Source organism: Doryrhamphus excisus, linkage group LG4 (assembly GCF_037039965.1).
Source record: "Doryrhamphus excisus strain RoL-2023G ecotype Guam linkage group LG4, RoL_Dexc_Guam_v1.1, whole genome shotgun sequence".
Classification (NCBI taxonomy): domain Eukaryota; kingdom Metazoa; phylum Chordata; class Actinopteri; order Syngnathiformes; family Syngnathidae; genus Doryrhamphus; species Doryrhamphus excisus.
Genome location: NC_136360.1, coordinates 16111204 through 16134020, shown reverse-complemented (window position 1 = coordinate 16134020; position 22817 = coordinate 16111204). Strand labels below are relative to the sequence as shown.

Below are 22817 nucleotides of genomic sequence, written 5' to 3'. Positions count from 1 at the left end.
TAAAATATTAGAGAAAACACCCAAAATTTCTCTGAATGGAGAAAATTAAAAAAAAAAACTTTTTTCAGATTCAAGTCAAAATATTACACACTAAAATGTTATCAGAATAGTCCAAAAAAGTCAAAGTATGAAAAAGTATAAAATTTTTGTGACAATGAAGTCCTAGTCTTGTATAACCAGAAAAATATAACCATGCATATTTAAAATAAAAATGTCCTGTTTTTATGAGCATGACAACGGCATACTAGGAGAAAACATGTCTAATTATCCCAGACTAAAGTCCTCATTTTATCATCAAAATTTTGGAATATTAGGACCAAAAATGGGTAATATAAATAAAATAAAAAGTAATATATGAAGTCAAATCACATTTAAAAAAATTAAGCCTATTCAGACAAAAACAGTATGTAGTTGTAAAAAAGGCTATGACTTTAAGAGAACTAATTGGTTGGAGACCATATAAGGTCACTTCCGGTTCCTATTATCACGTGGACTAGTCACAGCTAACAGCGGCTATCCAGAGAAGGGGATGGTAGCTCCTTTAATCAAGTTGTCGGATTGACGGTGTACGTCCATCCAAATCGTGAGTCAGAACTTGGGGGGCTTGGGGGCGGTCTTGGGGGGCTAATGAACCATGACACATACCACCCGGAGTCATGTTGTACCAGTAATTGGACTGGGTGTCATGTTACAGATCTTCATTTGTTATGTTCAGGCATGTTTACAATCCAGTGGTGGATGTATACATGCGTATATGTTATATGTATATATTGTATTATGTATTATATATGTTATATTTGGGAGTACCTATTGTTATTAGCGTCAGTTAGTTGAGTAATTCCTATAAATTACTGGCGGGGCTTCCGTAATGTGCAGGCATGGCGGCCCCCGATTAGAAGAGTTCAAGTTAGTCATGCTGCTATTCACCCTTTCCACCACCAGATGGCACTATAAGTCTTATAATGCGCCTTGACTCAACTGTTGGCTCAGTTATGTGAATATTGTGAATTTTCAGTAATGTTAGCATGAAAAAAACTATAATATGTACAGAAAACATTGTAATATTATGAGAATAAAGTCATAGTATTATGAGCCAAAAATAATAACGTCCCAATTAATTAAAAATATTACTAAAATAATCCCACGCTGCCAGAATTATGACCAACACTAAACTTTCTGACCACATGATGGCCGTTCTTCCACTTGAAAGTGGAGTGGAGTGGTTTTGTGATGGGTGCGGAGGTACTTATGAGGGGTATGGTGTTTCCAGTGATGGGCAGCAGGTCGTTCATGATAAGCAGGAAGACGGTGTAGCCCAGGATGAGGGTCATCTTGAACAAGGAGCGGTCCACCTTGTGGGGGGGCAGCAGGAAGCTGAAGAGGTCCACAGTGATCAGGAAGCAGCTGGGCAGCAGCAGGTTGACCACGTACATCGTAGACCTGCGACGCAACGACACCTGCCGCACGGCATGGAGTCAAACTTTCCGTCTCTTGGCAGCTTCTCTCACCTTTGTGACCGCCTGCTATCGGGACCTCTTTGGGAAAAATCACCCGAGATTTCCAGAATAAAGTCCTACATTTACGAGAAAACGTTTCTCATAAATTCCGACTTTATTCTTGTATTATTATTATTTATTATTATTATTCTCCTAAATGACTTTTATTTTGGGAATTTTAACAATTATTTTCTTGTAAATCTAAAATTTTCGTAAGATTCTCGTAAGATTACAACTTCATTCTAGTATACTGATTACTTTATTGTCGGAAATGTACAACTTTTTTTCTCGTTAATTTATTTGCATAATTTTACACCTTTTTTTGCTCGTCCGTTTACTACTTTTCTTGGAAAATTTACAATTTTATTCTTGCAAATTTACGGCTTTTTTCTCATAAATTGACAATTTTATTCTTGAAAGATTAAAAAACGGGTGACTTTTTTCATTTTTCTGTTTTTCCGTGTAAATTATGACTTTTTTTTCTCGTAAATGTTGTAAATTTTGTCATACGACTCCTAGCTTCACAACTTTATTCCCGTAAATGTACGACTTTATTGTTATAATTTACGACTTTTTTCTCATAAATTGACAATTTTATTCTTGTAAGAGTAAAAAAAAACGTTCTTGTAAATGGGAGACTTTTTTCTTATATTTTTTATTTTGCTGTTTTTCCGTGTAAATAATGACTTTTTTTCTCGTAAATGTCGTAAACTTTGTCATAAGACTCCTCGATTGACAACTTTATTCCCGTAAATGTACAACTTTATTCTTATAATTTCCAACTTTTTTTCTCATAAATTGACAATTTTATTCTTGTAAGAGTAAAAAAAACGTTCTTGTAAATGGGCGACTTTTTAAAAAGTTTTTTCATTTTGCTGTTTTTCCATGTAAATTATGACTTTTTTTGTCGTAAACTTTGTCATAAGACTCTAGATTGACAACTTTATTCCTGTACATGTACGACTTTATTCTTATAATTTACGACTTTTTTCTAATAAATTGACAATTTTATTCTTGTAAGAGTAAAAACAAAACGTTCTTGTAAATGGACGACTTTTTTTTTTTTTTATATATATATTGCTGTTTTTCTGTGTAAATTATGACTTTTTTTCTCGTAAATGTCCAACTTTGTCATAAGACTCCTAGATTGACAACTTTATTCCCGTAAATGTACGACTTTATTCTTATAATTAATGACTTTTTTTTCTCATAAATTGAGAATTTTATTCTTGTAAGATTAAAAAAATGTTCTTGTAAATGGGCGACTTTTTTTTGTTTTTTCATTTTGCTGTTTTTCCATGTAAATTATGACTTTTTTTCTCATAAATGTCGTAAACTTTGTCATAAGACTCCTAGTTTGACAACTGTATTCCCGTAAATGTACGACTTTATTCTTATAATTGTACGACTTTTTTCTATCACGTTCTCAAAATGTAAGAGTTTTTTCCAAAGCGTTCCCAAAACTCGGTCGTAGTTGTGAGAGCTGCTAAGAATTGAAGTGAAATAATAAAAGTTGGTCCTCACAAAGAAGCGCATCTCTTCGTAAATGTCGCCGTCTGAAGTCGGGAGTTGCTCCTTGAACGAAGACATTCCGATCAGCTCCCACTCGCCCACGGTGGTCATCATTTCTTTGGAATATTCAAATATCCTCTCTGTTGTAAACGTTTGGCCGAGCTGTATCGCGGATACTGGGGGTCGGGATGGGGGAGGGGGGTAACACAAGCAGGTTAGCGGCAACGAAAGCGGTGGCGGCGGCGTGCTCCTACTCACCGCGGTGCAGGTATGAGTTGAAGGTCAAGGTGCAGTTCTGGATGTCAAACGGGAAGGCGTAGATATCCAGCCTGCAGGAGCTGACCACTCGGATGGGCCGGGCATCGAGCACCGTGCCGAAGTGATAGAGGTACGAGTACAAGGACTTTGGCGCCATGTTCCTCTCCATGCTGCCGGAACACCACAACACTCAAACGCCGTCTGTTTGTGCGCCGTGATTGGCTCCTGCGTCGTTGCGGCCACCTACAACTCATTGATGACCACGTCGGGGATCCACAGCTGCTTCCTGGGGACGATGATGTGCTCGGTCCCGCACTCGCTCGGCTCCCAGCTGACAAACTCGTTCCTCCACGTCTGCAATGCCATCAAAATTCCCGTCAATTCCCACCTGTAAGCCACTACTTTTCTCCTTAAACTTCCAATTGTTTCAACGCTCAAGCCTTTGGAAATCACAGGAAGTCATGATATAAAACACTCAATTCATCACACAGAAGCTTAACACTAACTAAAAATTTGCAAACATGTACCAATATGAGTTTGACATGGAAAAATACCCAACTGTCACCATAAAAGGTTTGCCACAATGCATTCATTGGGGTGCTGCATTGACGTCAGCTGCCGGTTGTTCTTTTAAACTCGTATTGGTACATGTCCTGCATATTTGCGAGGTAGCTTCAAAGTTGCTACGTGATGAGTTTAATGTCTGTCAGATGAAACGGTGAGTCGTGACCTCCTGAGGTTCCCAAAAGTTTGTTTCCCAAATGTTTTTTTTGCTAAATGTAGTGCTAGCTTACGGTGTTTACATCGGATGCGACCACAGCCTGGACTCACCAGGTACTGGACGATGTACGTTGTGAGGATCTGCGCCTTTTCATCCTAAAGAAGGAAAAAAAAAAGGCGGTCAGGATGTTGACTGAGCGCAGCCATGACCTCCATGCGAAGAACTTACCACGCCCAGGATGCCCACCAGGATGAAGTCGATGTGGACGTGAGTGACGGTTGAAATGTTCACCACGGGTCGAATAGAGCTGAGGTTGAAGACCGGCCTGAGAGCCTCCAGCAGGGCGAGGGAGTCCGGGCGAGAGCAGTTCTGCATGACGGAGTTGCATGATCCTGCAGAGGAACCAAGGAGGAACTCTAGAGGGCTGCATCCAAATCTGTTCTTCTTCTGCTCGACGATAGTCCAACCTCTCACACTTTTCCCGGTAACATTCCTTCACGGCGATGTCGCTTTTGCTGACTGCTAAACAACCCGCCATGGGGCCAATGGAAGCCAGCAATTCCATGAAGATGTTGGGAAACACCCCTGAATTTGATACTATGGAAGTCTGCATCAATAAGTTCCATTGACATTGTTTTCCGCACGTAAAACTAAAAGTAGCATTTTCACTTGAATCTGGAAAAAATTAGGAGGGTTTTTTTTTTCTTATTTTTCTCCACCCAGAAATTTTTCTCTTCTCTAATATTTTCAAATTAATTTTTTAGTAATATTTTAGTAATATTTTTCATGAAATATCAGCCTCAAAATGGTTTCATCTAATAATTTTTTTTTCTCTTTTTCATGTATGTTGACTTTGCTTTTCTATTTCTGTTTTCTTCAAATATTTTTTCTTAATTTTTTTTTTAGTTTTTACAATATTACAAACGCAAACATAAGTCATTCTCCAACAAATATACTTTTTCTTTGTATTTTTTTGTACTTTTGGTTGTAACCAATTAACCAATTAAATAACCAATTAACCTAGCATGTTTTTGGAATTGGGGAGGAAACCGGAGTACCCGGAGAAAATAATACAATAAAATAATAATAAAATAATCATAAATAAAATAATAATAAAATAAAACAATAATACTAAAAAATAATAAAATAATATCTAATAATATTACGGGAATAAAGTCATAATAATAATAGGACAAAACCAAACAAAAACATGAAAAAGTTTTTTTTTTTAAATGTGCAAGGTCACTTCCTGTTCAGTGCAAAATAAGCGTCAACATAAGAACATGTCTTACCGTGCAGGAGGAGAGAGATGAAGATGAAGAGAAGCACAGAAGACTTGACTTCCTGCGGGCGGCGCTACGAGAGTGAGTAAGAGGGGGGGGTCAAAGGGCGTTAGGATGGTGGTGCTGGGGTGGGGGGGTGAGGGGGGGTTGTCCACTGTCATCCCGGTCAAAGTGGAAAGAAAGAGTTATCCCATTCCGTGTGGAAGTGGTATGTGTTTGGCTTTTTGGGAATAAATAAATTGGAGGCTAGCTACAGAGTTAGCTGGGTAGCTAGCTATATGCTATGAGCGGTGAGTCATGTGGTGTTAAAGAAAGAATAAGAGTGTAAAGGTGACTATAGGGGTGCTGATGCATGTCTAGAGAGCTGTAATAATGTTTGGAATCAGATTCAGAAGGTAATTAAGAGGTTTTCTATGCTTGAACCATGAAAATATTCTCTTTATTCAGATCCACTTTTACTCCAATTATGACGGTCGTGTCTGGAAGTAATTAACAGCGATAATAAATTCCATCCATTCGTCCTTTCTGATTATGTTTGTGTTGTTGTCTGCATATAAAATACATTTTTGTTCAGGATCAGATGAACTGGATGGACATGATTTCCTAGTAGTTTTGGTCCCTTCGGGTTTTTCGGACCAGGCGAGATCGCACTGTGTTGGGTATCACGTTCCGGTCATCTTTTTACACTCCAAGAGCTGCCTGTACAGTAGGGTTAGGGTTAGAGATTTAGAGGGTTAGGGTTAGGGAATTAGGGTTAGTGTTAGGGTTAGGGAATTAAGGGGTTAGGGTTAGGGAATTGGGAGGTTAGGAGGTTAGGGTTAGAGATTTAGGGGGTTAGGGTTTAGGGGAGGATTAGGGAATTAGGGGGTTAGGGTTAGAGATTTAAGGGGTTAGGATTAGGGAATTAGGGTTAGTGTTGGGGGTTAGGGTTAGGGTAGGATTAGGGAATTAGGGGGTTAGGGAATTAGGGTTAATGTTAGGGGGTTAGGGTTAGAGATTTAGGGGGTTAGGGAATTAGGGTTAGTGTTGGGGGTTAGGGGGTTAGGGTTAGGATTAGGGAATTGGGGGTTAGGGTAGGGTTAGGGAATTAGGGGGTTAGGGTTAGGGAATTAGGGTTAGGGGTTTAGGGTTAGGGTAGGGTTAGGATTAGGGAATTAGGGGTTGAGGGTTAGGGTAGGGTTAGGTTTAGGGAATTAGGGGTTTAGGGTTCGGGAATTAGGGTTAGGGGGTTAGGGGGGTAGGGTTAAGGTTAGGGTTAGAGGGTTAGGGTTAGGCTAACCAGTAGGGTTAGCCTCTACTGGTTACCCTAACCCTAACCCTAAGACCAGACGCAGATGACTTCCTACGGAATGTCCATGGGATGTCCATGGAATGTCTGAACACAGGATTGTGTTTGACTGTAGAGGTTCTGCTGGAAGTAATCGGTACTGTGGGTTGTTGACTCGGTGAGTACTCTAAGGATGCTCAAGCTTTTTAGATGAGTGGTTATTGTCTCATAATGTTGTGTTTCTAAATAATGACAACCAACTAAGTTTTGTTAAAACTTTATTGTTTTAACAAAACTTTCTGTGCTGTAACATACATGATGCATCTGGAAAGGATTTTTATTGACGGACTAATAATTAGTCATCCCGTAATTCCCACCACAGAGAGACTGAAGGCATCTACTGGCTATAAGAGGCGACCCAGATGACGATGATGGTGAGGAAGCTGACGGATATGAAGAGGATGTAGATGCCAAACAGCAGGCGGTCTATGATGAAACCCACCTGCATCCAATCCTCGGAGGTCTGGCTGCCCCCCAGCTGCTGCTCCACCTGCAGGCGGATGACCTTCAGGTCTCCGCCCAGGCTCCTCAGCTCCCGCAGGGCCTTGTCGTCCACCGCCGCTTCTTCCTCCTCTTCAGGCTCTTCATCATCTCCTCGCTGTGCCGACACGGCGCTCGACCTCGTGTCTGAGAGCGGACAATTTATCTTTCATGTCTTTACGGTTCGGATTGGCATCTGTCTACTTGCGTACCTGCTTCTTCAACCTCTTTGGTCTCCCAGGGTAGACCCACAAGACGTCCCAGGAGCTGCAAGAGAAGCACGTGGATCCAGCCGGGAACGGGACGCAGGCTTTTGGAGCTGAGCAGCAAGTTGGTGATGAGGATGGTCTCCAGGAGGCTGGCCACCATCAGAGCCAAGCACAAGGAGAAGAACACGTCTGGTGTGAAGGACAGGAGATACGTCAAACACATCTAGAAAAGTCACTTCTTGAGGTGAAAGCCGTTTGCTTGTTATTTGAATGTTGATGATATGAAAATGTGAACGTGTTTGTCGGTGGAGAATGTAACACTTCACCACGCCGCCCTGCACCGCATCAATTTGTTTCCCAGGTTCCTGCATGCAGACTAGCACCCATGCAAGGGGGGGTGGGGCTGGTGAAAATGACTCTTTGTCATGGAGGAAGGTCTGACACGGAAGGTCTGCCTGTTGCTGCCTAGCATCCGTTCCTTCCCCTGCTTTACATCCTAAATCCAAACCTGAGGTCTTCTACCATCACTTTTTTTTCACCCAGTGAGAAATAAAAGGATGCAACGTTCACACGGTGAGATTTCCTAAAGCGACACACGCCAAGAAGTGATACAAGAAGTACTGTACACTTCAAGAAAATACTGCATCTCAGCCTTGTGGTGTACTGTTGGTGATTATTAGTATATTATTACATACTATGCACTTTGCTATGTGATTATTAGTGCATTATTACATTGTCTCTTTTAATTCTATAATTTTTTAATTTAATTTAAAAAATATTTAAATTAAAATTTTAATTGTATTATTTTTTATTAAATTTAAAAAAATAATAATTTAATTTTTAATTCTATTACGAAATCACTGTGGCTTTTTCCACTTTTGCTGCTGTTGTTGTGAAAGCGGTGTAATGGCGCCATCTGCAGAGTTAAAATGGTTACTGCAGGAAGAAGCATGACTTTACCCATACGCTTCCTGAAGGAGACAACCGGAACTTACACGAATAAAGGATGTGTGATATACAATAACAAGCATATAAACACATAAACATATTAGAGTATTGACTATTAAAGAGTAGTAGTATACTTTATTGCCACTATGGGTGAGGTAGTGTGTAGACTACGACTACTTCATGTTGTTAGGGTTTGGGGTTGGAGGCAGGACTAAGAATCCTTCCAGGGTTAGGTTTGAGTTAAATTAATCCAATCCCAATGTACCCAAGGTACTATACAGACAGAGCAGGTCTAGAACTGCAGAGTTTGTTATTATTACTATGTGCCAACAATGACACCTATAGTACTCCTACTGGACCGATGGACTACCCAAATGTACACGTACTTATGAGGGGTATGGTGTTTCCGGTGATGGGCAGCAGGTCGTTCATGATGAGCAGGAAGACGGTGTAGCCCAGGATGAGGGTCATCTTGAAGGAGGAGCGGTCCACGCTCTGAGGAGGCAGCAGGAAACTGAAGAGGTCCACGGTGATGAGGAAGCAGCTGGGCAGCAGCAGGTTGACCACGTACAGTGTAGACCTGCGTCGCAAGCGGATCTAGCAGAGGAACGGGAAAACGTTCACGTCTCCGATTCTTCCTCAGACTTCTTTTGGCTCGGACTTCTTCCACTAGCATGCAGTACTTGGTAGTAGCGTGTGTATTCATGTACTGGCATGCGGTACTTGGGAATGCAACTTACATGAAATGCCAGCTCGTCCATTAAGGAATCTTCTGTGTCGTGTACATGTGACTGTTTTTCGGTGGTGATGTCCAGAAGCTCCCACTCCCCCAAGGTTGTCATCACATTCTTTGACCTTTTTGTGACCTCGTCGTCAGGCATGGATGAGAACACCTTCAGGTCTTTTTCTGATCAAAAAGCACAACAATTTGGTCTTTTCTCCTGGGGTTCATCTACCAGGTATCTGCAACGTTTCTGTGCATAAGCAACCCATAAAGATGCTCAGAAGCATCCATGTTTGATGCCATTTGACTTGTAGTCGCGACTACGCAGAGAAACATCTCATCAAATTCATATTTTCACAGATCTTCACGGTTCCAGAACCTCCAATTCCATTACATGCACCTCAACGCTGAACCACCATCAGGACCTTTACCAAAGCTGATGAAGGAGCTGAAGGTGAGAGTGCAGTCCTGGATGTCGAAGGGGAAGGTGTAGATGTCCAGGTTACACGAACTGATGACTCTGGCCGGTTTGGCGTCTTGCATTCTTCCATCGCTGTACAGATTGACGTAAGGCACAAATGGAGCCTTGTCTTCGTCCATGCTGCAACACACAAGTACATGTATGATCTCAGGGCACTTCTTACTTCATAGTTGGTTGGACATCGACTGATAAGACTGTCATTTCCGGTATTTAAGCCCCACCCACTAAGTTTAGAGAGAAACACATGAGTACCTATCGGCTGCACATGTTCACGTTTTGAGGCTTCCGATGGTAGTTTAAGACGTTTAAGGTTACATTTTCTTAGATCAACATTTATGCCTTACATTCATCATTCCTCGTACTTTGGTACGAGGTACATTTAAAAAAAAAAAAAAAAAAAAAAAAACTGTTATGGAAAGCAGGAAGTGAACAAATGTAACAGTTACTGATTGTAAAAGTACCAGATGGAGGGGTAGGATTTAATAAGCTTTGCTTCTTCCTACTCCTTTTGGACATGTGGAACTGGGAACTGATTATGGGATGCACTCAATTGGAATCTGATGCATGTTCAAATCAAATTAAACCATTACCATTACCATTTATCATTTATCCTCGTGTATTTTCTGTATGGACAAATATAATTGTAAAACTATGAAAATGTGTTACTTGTGTTAGCATGCTTTACATCTTTGAAAAAGAAAATGACCCCGTACAACAATAGAAAATGTGAGGATCCATCGTGTGTTACATAAAGGTAAAAATGTGAATGGCATGATATCAAAATATGTTTTTTGAGGAATACCTGGAATATGAAATGATAACAATTTTTATTACAAAGATATTTCAAGAAAACAACCTGACCAGGTCATTTTTGACCCACTTATGGAAGGTTGGGGTAGTAACACAAAAACAAAAATTTCTTAAAATGTATAAAAGATAAGTTAAAAATGTGAATGGCATGATATCAAAAATATGTCTCCCACCAGGTGGCCCAGATATATTGTCTCTCATGAAAAAGTCACATTGTAACCCAAAATCCTCTCCATAATTTTACATGAACTCTTCCAAAATTGGTGATATTTGGGCAGAACCAAAGCACATGTGAATGGTTAACATTGACTTTAAGACATTTTTGTTTAATTTCTGGTGTAATGAAAATGAAAAATCTGATTATATTCTTCCAGCAATGCTCCCTCCAGACCTGAGATGATGTTGCGGTGCTTTGGGTCATAATCATACCCAACCATTCAGTTTCTGTAATGTTTGTTTTGAGCTCTCTTTCCCATTTTTCTTAAATATATTGAGTAGTCGCCTTTACCTCGATTAAATTTTTATATAGTGTGGATAGAATTGGTTGTTTATTTGTCCAACTATTTTACATTTATTCTCGCAAATGTTCTTCTCCAACAAAAAACGGCCTCAGGCCGCACTTTGGACACCCCTGCGACCCCAAGACGATATTGTATTACAGTGCTGACGCAAAAGTCACATGTTCCCGGTCTTGCAATCAACTCACAATTCGTTGATGACGATATCCGGGACCCAAAACTTATTTCTGGGCAGGGAGATCTTGTCGGTGCCGCACTGGAGGGGGTCCCAACTGACCAGCTCATTCTGCCACCACTGAAGCAAGAAGAAGCGGGGAAAAAGTGAGTCTGCTGTCGCTTGGCAGCGGGAACAAGAAAGCAAGATGCTTACAAAGTGCTGCCAGAGGTACGTCGTCAGGAGTTGAGCCTTTTCATTCTGAGGACGAGACACTTTGGTTGTTTTACTGCGGCAAGTTGGATTTCAGACCTGGATCTCAACCTACCACTCCCAGGATCCCGTACAGGAGGAAGCGTACGCTGACATTAGTGGGGGTGGTCATGTTGGTGACGGGTCTCATGGCGGCCATGTTAAAGATGGGTGTCAGGGCCTCCAGCAGGGCCAGGTGATTGGGTTCTGAGCACGTCACCTGGATGGGGCTGCATGGAACTGATGGGTGCGAAATAGCACATGAAGAACCCAGCCAGGAACCCATACACGAATCGACATGTAGCCAAATAAAACGTACCGGGTAGAAGAAGAAGAAGCAGTATCATCCACAGAAGTGTCCACTAGAATTCAAGCACTGTCAGTCACAGCTTGATGAAAACAGACAGGATGTACAAATGAAGAGGATACTTTACCCGGAATGAAGTATTTGTGAAGGCCATCATGCCAAGTGTTCCATATGTGGTACCTGCAGAGAAGTGGTGGTCTCCTTTATGCAATACATCATGTTGATGCAACCAGTAGAAAGTGTGGGATCACATTCTCATGTCATAACATAGGAACGTGCCTCCATACTTTGGACTGAAGGATATCAGCTCTTTAACCCTTAGCTCCATAAGTGGGTCAAAAATGACCCGGTCAGGTTGTTTTCTTGAAATATCTTCATGATAAAATTTTTTTATAATTTCATATTCCAGGTATTCCTCAAAAAACATGTTTCTGATATCACGCCGTTCACATTTTTAACTTATATTTTATACATTTTAAGAAATTTTAGTTTTTGTGTTACTACCCCAACCTTCCATAAGTGGGTCAAAAATGACCCGGTCAGGTTGTTTTCTTGAAATATCTTCATAATAAATTTTTTTTATAATTTCATATTCCAGGTATTCCTCAAAAAACATGTTTCTGATATCATGCCGTTCACATTTTTAAGTTATATTTTATACATTTTAAGAAATTTTAGTTTTTGTGTTACTACCCCGACCTTCCATAAGTGGGTCAAAAATTACCCGGTCAGGTTGTTTTCTTGAAATATCTTTGTAATGAAATTTTTTTTATCATTTCATATTCCGGGGCGGCACGGTGGGGTAGTGGTTAGCGCGCAGACCTCACAGCTAGGAGACCAGGGTTCAATTCCCACCCTCCGCCATCTCTGTGTGGAGTTTGCATGTTCTCCCCGTGCATGCGTGGGTTTTCTCCGGGTACTCCGGTTTCCTCCCACATTCCAAAAACATGCTAGGTTAATTGGCGACTCCCTGTGATTGGCTGGCAACCAGTCCAGGGTGCACCCCGCCTCTCGCCTGAAGACAGCTGGGATAGGCTCCAGCACCCCCCGCAACCCTCGTGAGGAAAAGCGGTAGAAAATGATTGAATGAATTTCATATTCCAAGTATTCCTCATAAAACATATTTTTGATATCATGCCATTCACATTTCTAACTTCCCTTTATGCAACACACAATGGATCCTCACATTTTCTATTGTTGTACGGGGTCATTTTCTTTTTCAAAGATGTAAAAAAGTGAAAAATGAAGATGTTTCTAACATGAAATCATTCTTGTGTGGTCCTAAATATAATACTAAATATCATACAAGTGATTATTCCTAACCAAAATGGCAAAAGTGGCATAAAAAGGCATTGATTCTAGTATGGATCATTTTTGAGCCACTTATGGAAGAGTGTAGGGTCCAGTCACTCGTGCATCTAAGGGTTAAATCAGAGGTGTCAAACCCGCGGCCCGTCCAGTCAGTCGAGGTAAGCTCAGTGTATCCGAACACCAAACAAACAATGACAATGCGTGACCTTGAGAAATGAACAGGGGCATCACTAGACGGAATACACCAGCTATGGTGGTGCTATATGTTTTTAGGCACTTTTTTTATAGCTTTTATGTATGGTTGTCAACCATGCACTGACTAGTTTGCACTTTAATAATAATAATAATACATTTTATTTATATAGCGCTTTTCAAAATACTCAAAGACGCTTTACAGAAAAATGGAGTTGAATAAAAGCAAGTAAACAGAGTAAAAGATACATTAAAATACAACATTTATGAGTTTGAGACCCCTGTTTGAAATGAATAGAACTTACCGACCGGTGATTTGAAGATGTGAGTCCTCCTTACTAGCTTGCGTGTACTTTATATATACCTCTATATACAGCATAGCGGTAGTAGTAGTGCAAATGAAGCGTGATGTGACTTCAAAAAACATGCAAATAATGGAGGAGAAGCCAAACGATGCAACGCCAGCATGATGGGAATCTATCCACAACAAAACAAACCACCGCTGCAGTGTGTCCATCGTCACACCTGCCGTACGCAAATACCGAATGCTCTCTGCTACGACCGCAGCATTTGATTTTTTTTTGGCCGCACTGTTGAAAATAAACAACCCATATACTGTGTACAGTAAATTACATTAAATTATTCTATATTCAATATGAAGCAACAGCGCTTTGGGAAAAAGCTGCCACTGGCAGAGCAGCGCTCAGGGGTGTCCAAAGTGCGGCCTCAAGGGACAATTGCTGCCCCCGGATGTTTACGTGTTGGCCCGTGGCACATTCTAAAACTATCATTTAACAAGAAAACTAAAAAAAAACTGCAAAAATTGAAACAATCTGTAGTAATTTTAGAAAGTTTTTCCAAAATTAGTTTGAAGAAAATGTTATAATCTGGAGTGTTGGAATAAAGTCTAAATATTTGAGGAATAAGGTAGTAATATTACAAAATGGGGCTGCACGGCGGACTAGTGGTTAGCGTGCAGACCTCACAGCTAGGAGACCAGGGTTCAATTCCACCCTCGGCCATCTCTGTGTGGAGTTTGCATGTTCTCCCTGTGCATGCGTGGGTTTTCTCCGGGTACTCCGGTTTCCTCCCACATTCCAAAAACATGCTAGGTTAATTGTCTAACTCCAAATTGTCCATAGGTATGAATGTGAGTGTGAATGGTTGTTTGTCTATATGTGCCCTGTGATTGGCTGGCCACCAGTCCAGGGTGAACCCTGCTTCTTGCCCGTAGACAGCTGGGATAGGCTCCAGCCTATCCAGCCTCCAGCCTCATGAGGATAAGCGGTAGAAAATAAATGAATGAATGTTATTACAAAATGAATATTTCCAAAGATTATTTAAAAACCAGGACAATATTCATTCATTATCTGCTTGATACTCATTGATACTATTATTAGGCTTTTTCACCAATATATCACAAAGCTGAGATGCAGCTTTTTCCGTATATACAGTATAACCTCTTAGCATAAGTACAGTACACGTGTTGCCGTGCAAAATATCAAGGTTGCATCCTTTCACAAGTTTGGACACCCCTGGTTTATATAGTCATGGCTTTGAAATTATTCATCATCATGTCCCGCAGGGAAAACCTGATCCCTTTAACAGGATATATATGCAGACGGATGCATAATATTCTCCGTTTCAAACTTGCTATTCACATTTTCTTTGTGTACGGTGCAACATTCAAACGTATGAAAGCATCTGAATCTCAGCATGGGGTCGGTCTAATCACATTCATGCATATTAAAGGTTCACCGGTCCTTCTGCATGGCTTTTGTTGGAGATGCTGCATTCTGTAAAGCAGGGGCCTCAAACACGCGGCCCGCGGGCCAAATGTGGCCCGCAGGACACTAGTTTGAGGCCCCCGCCTTGATATGAAATTTTAATGTTAGTGCGGCCCGCGCAAGTTTGATATGGATGCTGTATGGTATCATGTACCCAGAAAAAATTATTATGTTTGATTAATGTTCATGTTAAAGGTTAAATAACTGTTAATAGTTATCCTCCCTATCCGTGTGGAAGTGGTAAGTTTTTGGCTATTTAAGTTTAAAGGAAATAACTTGAAGGCTACCGTTTAGGTCGCTAGCTCTCTAGCTTGCAAGTTAGCATGTGTCTCAAGACCCTGCAGTTGCGCAATATGTTGTAAATAAAAAAAGTATCAATGTGACTATAGTCATGTTTTGTCATGTCTACAGGGCTCTAATAATGCTTTGTTCATTTTAATCTGAAAAAATAATTTGTCTACCCACCAACTATATGTGGTTTCTTAAGTTTTTATTATTTGCTGTTTTATTATCATTATTATATTTATTTATTACTGATTGATTGATTTTCTTTATTCTTGATTTAATTTATTTTTCATCTTATTTTGTGCAGAAAAATACAAATTAAAATATTTGAGGACAGTGGAATATTTTATCAGAGCTTTTATTGTAGAAAATCGGAACCAAAGCACTGAAAAAGTTTGTATATTTTTCTGTTTTTAATAAACGCGTTTTTTTTTTTTTTTTGGAAAACCTGATGCGACCCAGCCTTGCCCAGACCCTGAAAGTAAAACGTTACCCTCAGAGAAAGTATGTCTGTGAAGTAAAAATGGGGAATAATACATTCTCAAGTTTTATCTGTGAAAACCTCGCAAGGTTGCAGTCCCACTGTTCCAAGGTGCCAATTTGTGACCCGTAATGCCCCAAATCTTCTCCACTTGGAGAAACAGGCAAAGGGAAATTACAAGGTTGGAGCGGGGTTGCCTTTTTTGCAAAGCAGGCACTTTGACGGGAAAGTGGTTGTTCATTTACCTTCCAGTCAGCATCCAAAGCTTTCTTTTTCTTTGTTTTCATTTGGATGTGATCTTGACCTTTCTGACAGATCTGAAAAGATATTCATAATTAGATGAGAAGAAAACCTACACGGCCGCACGGTGGTATAGAAAACGGAAAATAGAAAATATTACAAACCCCGAATGAGTCGAAACTGCTGGCGCACAATAACAATTTACTTTACCTGAGACCGTGACGAATCTCATTCAATTATGTTATGTGTAAAAACAATATAACTAATAATAAAACATACACTATAATCAACATACGCTATAACAACAATTTTATTGGATTATTGCGAATTCGCCACTTCCGGTTCTAAAAAGAAACCCTCCAATGTATTTCCGGTCTCCAGCAGTAACTTTTTTGATCTTTTCTATGAAACCACTCGAATTTTGTGGCTGTGCCATTGACGTGCCATGGAGGGTTCGGATACATATCCCATACGACCCAACTATCAGCGCAAGTGAGTTGGTTTAAAGCTAATATTTACTTCCTGTCAGGTAGGCTTCTAGCTTTAGCCTAGCCGACGCTCTCGTTACCTAGCTACCGTAATCCCGGGCATTCTCCTGTCTTGTACTGAATTGTGAACATATAATATCCCTGCCAAAATATTACACATACCTCAGTTTGACGTAACTCATTGTCAATATAACTACTAATAAAACATACACTATAATCCACATAAGCTATAACAACAATTGTATTTGATTATTGCGAATTCGCCACTTCCGGTGGTAAAAGAAACCCTCCAGTGTATTTCCGGTCTCCAACAGTAACTACTATGCGTGAGTGTAGAAGTACTCGATTTTATGGTCTTTTCTATGAAACCACTTGAATTTTGTGGCAGTGTCACTAACGTACCATGGAGGGTTCGGATACATATCTCATACGACCCAACTATCAGCGCAAGTGAGTTGGTTTAAAGCTAATATTTACATCGAGTCAGGTTAGCTTCTAGCTTTAGCTTAGCCGACGCTCTCGTTACCTAGCTACCGTAATCCTGGGCATTCTCCTGTTTTGTCTTAAATTGTGAAAAATATTACAAAATATTACACCTACCTCAGTTTGACGCAACTAATTTCTTCCCAAATGAGTATTTTGTGGTTTGTAAAAGTAGTAGTAGTGACACAACTACAGTACATGCAGTTCATTACAGCGGATTGATGTACATTCCAGATTCAAGCCTGCTGTTGTGAAGGAATGCATACACGAAATAGTGAAGAAGCGCCTCGCCGAGGCAGAGTACGACCCAGAAGAAGCGTCAGAGCTTACCAGCACTTTGGCAGACTGCATTAAGGACAAAATCAAGAGTGAGTGATCAAACTCCATTAAAACACTTCCTGTACTAAATGTGTGAAATCCTTATGATTGGTGTTTTTCTTGCTGTGCAGGTTTGGGCTTTGACAGATACAAGTTGGTTGTGCAGGTAACCATTGGAGAACAGCGTGGGCAAGGAGTCAAGTGAGTTGGTTTGAAACATTTGAATGATGCTGTACTGTACTGTACTGTACTTTGCTGTTTCTATATGTGTAGAACACAGATCACAGCTTTATTTGGAATGTGTTCATAGTTGAAGTGTGAAATATATTGACATTCTCAGCATGGGCCCAAAGTATAAAATGGTGAGCTTTCTAGCGGTGGTACAGGTATGCTCTGGATGTTGCCTGTATTATCAAGTACTGTATTTGGTAATGGTTATGGTTTACTTTCATTTGAACATGCATCAGATTACAATTGAGTGCATCCCATAATCAGTTCCCAGTTCCACATGTCCAAAAGGAGTAGGAAGAAGCAAAGCTTATTAAATCCTACCCGTCCATCTGGTACTTTTACAATCAGTAACTGTTACATTTGTTCACTTCCTGCTTTCCTAATATAGTTAAAGTTTTTTAATTCATTAATATATTAATTAATTTTATTTTTATTTATTTAATTAATTTATTTAAATTTTATTTAAAATTTTATTTTTTATTTACATTTTTTGTCACGTACCAAAGTACGAGGTGATATAACCAACCAATAGCAGCCCATGACAGTGAAAAACAAGCATTTGGCAACCTGAGTGAAGATAGAAAATGAATCGGAATCATTGGTCATAGACAGTTCGACCATTTGGAATGTCCCGAAAAAGAAAGAAACCACTGGTAATGGTAATGGTTTAATTTCATTTGAACATGCATCAGATTACAATTGAGTGCATCCCATAATCAGTTCCCAGTTCCACATGTCCAAAAGGAGTAGGAAGAAGCAAAGCTTATTAAATCCTACCCGTCCATCTGGTACTTTTACAATCAGTAACTGTTACATTTGTTCACTTCCTGCTTTCCTGCTAGTTAAAGTTTTTTTTAATTAATGAATTAATTAATTTTTATTAATTTAATTTTTAATTTTGTTTTTAAATTTAAATTGTATTTTTTTTTTAATTTACATTTTTAGTCCCGTACCAAAGTAGGAGGTGATATGAGCATCCAATGCCATAATGGGTACCATAGTAAGTGTCAATATAGTGATATATATAGCACATCATGACTGGTTCAAGACTCTTCATCCTTGTATTTAGCAAACATCAACTGCCTGTATTGTTTCTTGAATTGGCTCATCGTTGTGCATTGTTTGAGGGTCTTGCTCAACCCTTACTTGTTGTCTACGTCTTCGTAGAAGTTCATAAGGGACAGACTTGTACAGTATCTGACACCAAATGTGTGTATCAATTTTAGCACAGCACTCAATGTACCATTCAGACACAGTCAGAGTGCAACAAAGCCTATATTTGACAGGAATAGCATCGTGGTCAGTATTTATGGTATAATCACATGTTTTGGCTAACAGCAGGTTAGCTGTGTCAGTGTTTCTATGGCAATGCTATGAGATTCAGACACTTAAAGCTTTAAATTACAAATTAATGATATGATTTTCCTTCCTCAGGATGTCTTCAAGGTGTTTATGGGATGCCGATACAGACAACTACGCAGAAGATGTTTTCATGAACGTAAGTATTCTTGGTGTGTTCGGTGTCGTCAGCGGGAGGAGATGGTCCTGACCTTTCTGACACCTTCACAGGACTCCTTGTTCTGTGCTGTGGCGGTTTTTGGAAGCTATTTCTACTAAGGAGCAAGGAGGCAGAGGGCAGGTGAAAACAACCATTTTGATTATGTGTAGCCATTTATAGGGCAACTTAATATGGAAGCCTCCCTATACAGCAGTTTTATAGCCCTTTGATTCTTCCAAACCAATCAGCACAGAAAGGTAAAAAAAAAAAATAGAACGTAATTGTCATTGACATGTTAATGATTCAAACTAAAAATGTACAGCCATTGCCATTGAGGTTGGATGCAGTAAGAGTCATTTGAAACATCTTCAAAGATCCTGAGGGTTATAAAACAAAAAAGTCGAGTTTGAGACCACAAAAAAATGTCACTGGCCCTGAGCCGCAGGATCCAATTGTCTGTCAAGCCACGGGACCATCTTCGACCCAAATAAATGTTGATACTGGTGCCGAGTGCAGGCCAATACCCATCAGACGGCATCTACAAAGGAAGGGTTTGAAGAACAAACAAACGTCTTCAAGGTCCTTTTCTCCCATTACACGAAGTTACCTGTTTGGAATTTGCATGGAACATTGAAAGGTGGAAGAAAGTTTTATTGTCCCTTGATGGCCATGATGGCTTCCAACGTTGTTGGCGTGGCAAGGAGATCCCACCACCTGAGATGTTCTCCACAAAGTCACATTGGAGGAGGCGCCGTCATGATCTGGGCAGCTTTTTCCTTCACTGCAACAATGGAACTTCAGATTGTGCAGGGCGTCAAACGGCAAATGGTGATGTTGCAGGTGGCATACCCCATGACTGAAGGCCCTCGTCTGTGTGGACTTCTTGCAGAAGACTAACCTCCTTCTTTTATCGATGCATGGCAAGGGATGTTCCAGACAGTGGATGCCCTCCGTGAAGCCATCTGAACCACTTGGAGCCACATTTTCATGAGCCTTCTGGAAACACTGGCATTAAGATGCCCAGACCAGTTTTTCAGGTGATGAACAAGAACGGTACTGCTACTCATTACTTTTATATCTATTTTGGGGGGGGTTACAGCTTTTTTTCAAGCTATGGTTCGAAACGTTTCATCAGCTGATACAATAAATTGCTGACTCAAAATTTGTTTTTCCTCACTGACATTTCTTCTTTTGACATTTTGTAGGTCTTCTTTAGAACCTTAAGATCCAAAAGGGCAAAATGTAAATAGCATAAAGGCCAGAAACAAACATCACAAGCGATAAGCCAGTTCACCAAGCTCCTGATCTCATCCCACATCACTGAATGTGAGAGGAGCATATAGTGTAGTTGTCACGCCCCGAGAGCGCCCTCTCTTGGCTGTTGACTGTAAGTTTACCCCTTGGTTAAATTCAGTCAGTGTGAATTAACATTTAAAAACAAGTTAAATTAGATATATGTATATATACATACTGTATTTTTTCATATATAAGTCATACCTGACTATAAATTGCAGAACCAGCAAGCTATTTTATTGAGGGTTGTATAAGGGGTTCAGAATAGGAGTTTCTAGTACATATAAGAGGTAGGTGTTTTTGTGAATGAAACCACAGCAATCCTTGTAGGATTCATAGCTCTCTTGACAGTCTCAGCCAAACTGAGGATTATTGTCTTTGGAAAGGCAGATCCGTGTGGCACATTGCATAGACGCAGGCTTAATGAAGTGTCTGCTGAGTATTTCAACCATTTTTAGGTCTTGGAGGTTATTGCGCCTTGCGTGAAAATGAAGTCAGAAGTAATTTAAAATGTGAAAGGGTAATCTATTTTTTGAGAGGTACTCTAAATTGATCGTTGCCTTTTTTTATATTGCAGAAGGCAGACGTATTTTATACCTAGTCTTGTTCAGAAGTTTGCTACAATAAGCAAGAGACTCTCATTGAACTCATTTCAGATTCAACGCATATCTCAGAAACTATTAAATCCAATGTATTAGCATACAGTTGTCCAGGTCTTTGTATGCATTTAGATCAGGGGTCTCAAACACGCGGCCTGTGGGCCAAATGTGGCCCGCAGGACACTAGTTTGAGGCCCCCGCCTTGATATGAAAGTTTAATGTTAGTGCGGCCCGCGCAAGTTTGATTAGGTTTGATTAATGTTCATGTTAAAGGTTAAATAACTGTTAATAGTTATCATCCCTATCCGTGTGGAAGTGGTAAGTTTTTGGCTATTTAAGTTGAAAGGAAATAACTTGAAGGCTACCGTTTAGGTCGCGAGCTCTCTAGTTTGCGAGTCAGCATGTGTCTCAAGACCTTGCAGTTGCGCAATATGTTGTAAATAAAAAGAGTATAAATGTGACTATAGTTGTGTTTTGTCATGTCTACAGGGCTCTAATAATGCTTTGTTCATTTTAATCTGAAAAAAAGAATTTGTCTACCCACCAACTATATGTGGTTTCTTAAGTTTTTATTATTTGTCGTTTTATTATTATTATTATATCTATTTATTACTGATTGATTGATTTTCTTTATTCTTGATTTGTTTATTTATTTTTCATCTTATTTTGTGCAGAAAAATAAAAATTAAGATATTTGAGAACAGTGGAATGTTTTATCAGAGCTTTTATTGTAGAAAATCGGAACCAAAGCACTGAAAAAGTTTGTATATTTTTCTGTTTTTAATAAATGCGTTTTTTTTTTTGTGGAAAACCTGATGCGGCCCAGTCTCGCCCAGACCCTAGCTCCAGTGGCCCCCAAGTAAATTGAGTTTGAGACCCCTCATTTAGATGGATGCATGCTTTATTGTTGCTGCACAGTAAAGCTTTGAAGTCTCTGAGGGAATTTTATGGGTATACTGTAAATAGGATAGCATAGGATTGGCGCTTCCTTTATGAGCCATAAATGATGTCAATGTTCTGATAAATGCCACTGTCTTTTTTCCACAACACACATATAGGATCACATGGTATATCCACATGGCAACTGACAAGTATGCAGCCATAAATAAATAATACAAGCAACTTAATAAAATATTGTTGTATTGTTGTAAACGCTGTGCTCTACAGTCCGAAATTACAGTAATTCCGAAATGTGGTTGCTCACGCTCAGGAAAACACTGCCATGCGCTAAGCCCCCGACAAAGAGCTATCTAACCGGATCAAATCGTCGCTGGCGTAGTGATGACGCTGAAGCATAATGAAGCCTTAAGGGGCCAAGGATCAGCTTGTAGCTTCACATTTGTGTCTCTTTGGGTCCTTTGGGAGATTGGACCTGGTGTTTGCTGCTGGGGAGAGTCCTTTGTCCTCGGGGCACAATTGACACTTTGCTCCCTATGTTCACTATAGTGGACAAATTTCCACCTGTCAAAAGATGTTGTCAAGTTGTCAGCTCCAGATCTTCCCGATTATGTCACGTGACGTGTGCACAAATGGAAAAGTGTTTTTAATTTTGTGTCTCTGTCCTCCTGGAAAGTAGTGAAAGTAACTATTTTTCTATAGTTGTCTATGGCCTATGTAGTATATAAGTATATACAGTGCATCCGGAAAGTATTCACAGCGCTTCACTTTTTCTACATTTTGTCATGTTACAGCCTCATTCCAAACTGTATTAAATTAATCTCGTACCTCAAAATTCTACACAAAATACTCCATTATGACAATGTGAAAAAAGGTTTTTTTGACATGTTTTGAATTTATTAAAAATAGAAAACAAAAAAATCACATTTACATAAGTATTCACAGCCTTTGCCATGAAGCTCAAAATTGAGCTCAGGTGCATCTTTTTTCCACTGATCATCCTTGAGATGTTTCTACAGCTTAATTGGAGTCCACCTGCAGTAAATTCAGTTGATTGGACATGATTTGGAAATATAATAACTGTCTATATAAGGTCCCACAGTTGACTGTGCATGTCAGAGCACAAACACCAAGCATGAAGTCAAAAGAACTGTCTGTAGACCTGCGAGACAGGATTGTCTTGAGGCACAAATCTGGGGAAGGATACAGAAAAAGTTCTGCTGCTTTGAAGGTC

At 39.9% G+C, this 22817-nt stretch overlaps 2 protein-coding genes and 1 long non-coding RNA gene across 4 annotated transcripts; 2 read left to right on the top strand and 1 right to left on the bottom strand.

Moving 5' to 3' along the window:
* The first annotated feature begins 359 nt into the window (after nt 1-359).
* On the top strand, nt 360-7908 carry LOC131129528 (uncharacterized). The gene is made up of 4 exons (XR_013627300.1): nt 360-583; nt 5287-5351; nt 6920-7530; nt 7648-7908. It is a non-coding gene; the product is annotated as an uncharacterized LOC131129528 (long non-coding RNA).
* Nucleotides 1059-16545, bottom strand: LOC131129526 (uncharacterized). The gene is made up of 17 exons (XM_078790277.1): nt 16427-16545; nt 15782-15853; nt 11250-11403; nt 11138-11182; nt 10956-11062; nt 9390-9559; nt 8975-9141; nt 8621-8831; nt 7290-7475; nt 7040-7224; nt 5280-5343; nt 4216-4379; nt 4098-4142; nt 3514-3620; nt 3267-3436; nt 3021-3184; nt 1059-1457 (listed from the first exon to the last, which is right to left on the bottom strand). Exons 2-17 carry the CDS (start codon nt 15793-15795, stop codon nt 1131-1133), a joined length of 2280 nt encoding a protein of 759 aa, XP_078646403.1. The 5' UTR covers nt 15796-15853; nt 16427-16545; the 3' UTR covers nt 1059-1130.
* Nucleotides 16148-20980, top strand: dynlt2b (dynein light chain Tctex-type 2B). Of its 2 annotated transcripts, none has more exons than XM_058073183.2 (5): nt 16148-16268; nt 16982-17115; nt 17197-17266; nt 18731-18794; nt 18866-20980. In XM_058073183.2, the coding sequence occupies exons 1-5, from the start codon at nt 16222-16224 to the stop codon at nt 18911-18913; spliced, it is 363 nt and encodes a 120-aa protein (XP_057929166.2). In that variant the 5' UTR covers nt 16148-16221; the 3' UTR covers nt 18914-20980. The 2 variants fall into 2 exon arrangements, with proteins under 2 accessions (XP_057929166.2, XP_057929165.2); XM_058073182.2 differs by lacking the exon at nt 16148-16268 and adding an exon at nt 16576-16714 and having other exon boundaries at nt 18866-20977.
* Nucleotides 20981-22817: the final 1837 nt, after the last annotated feature.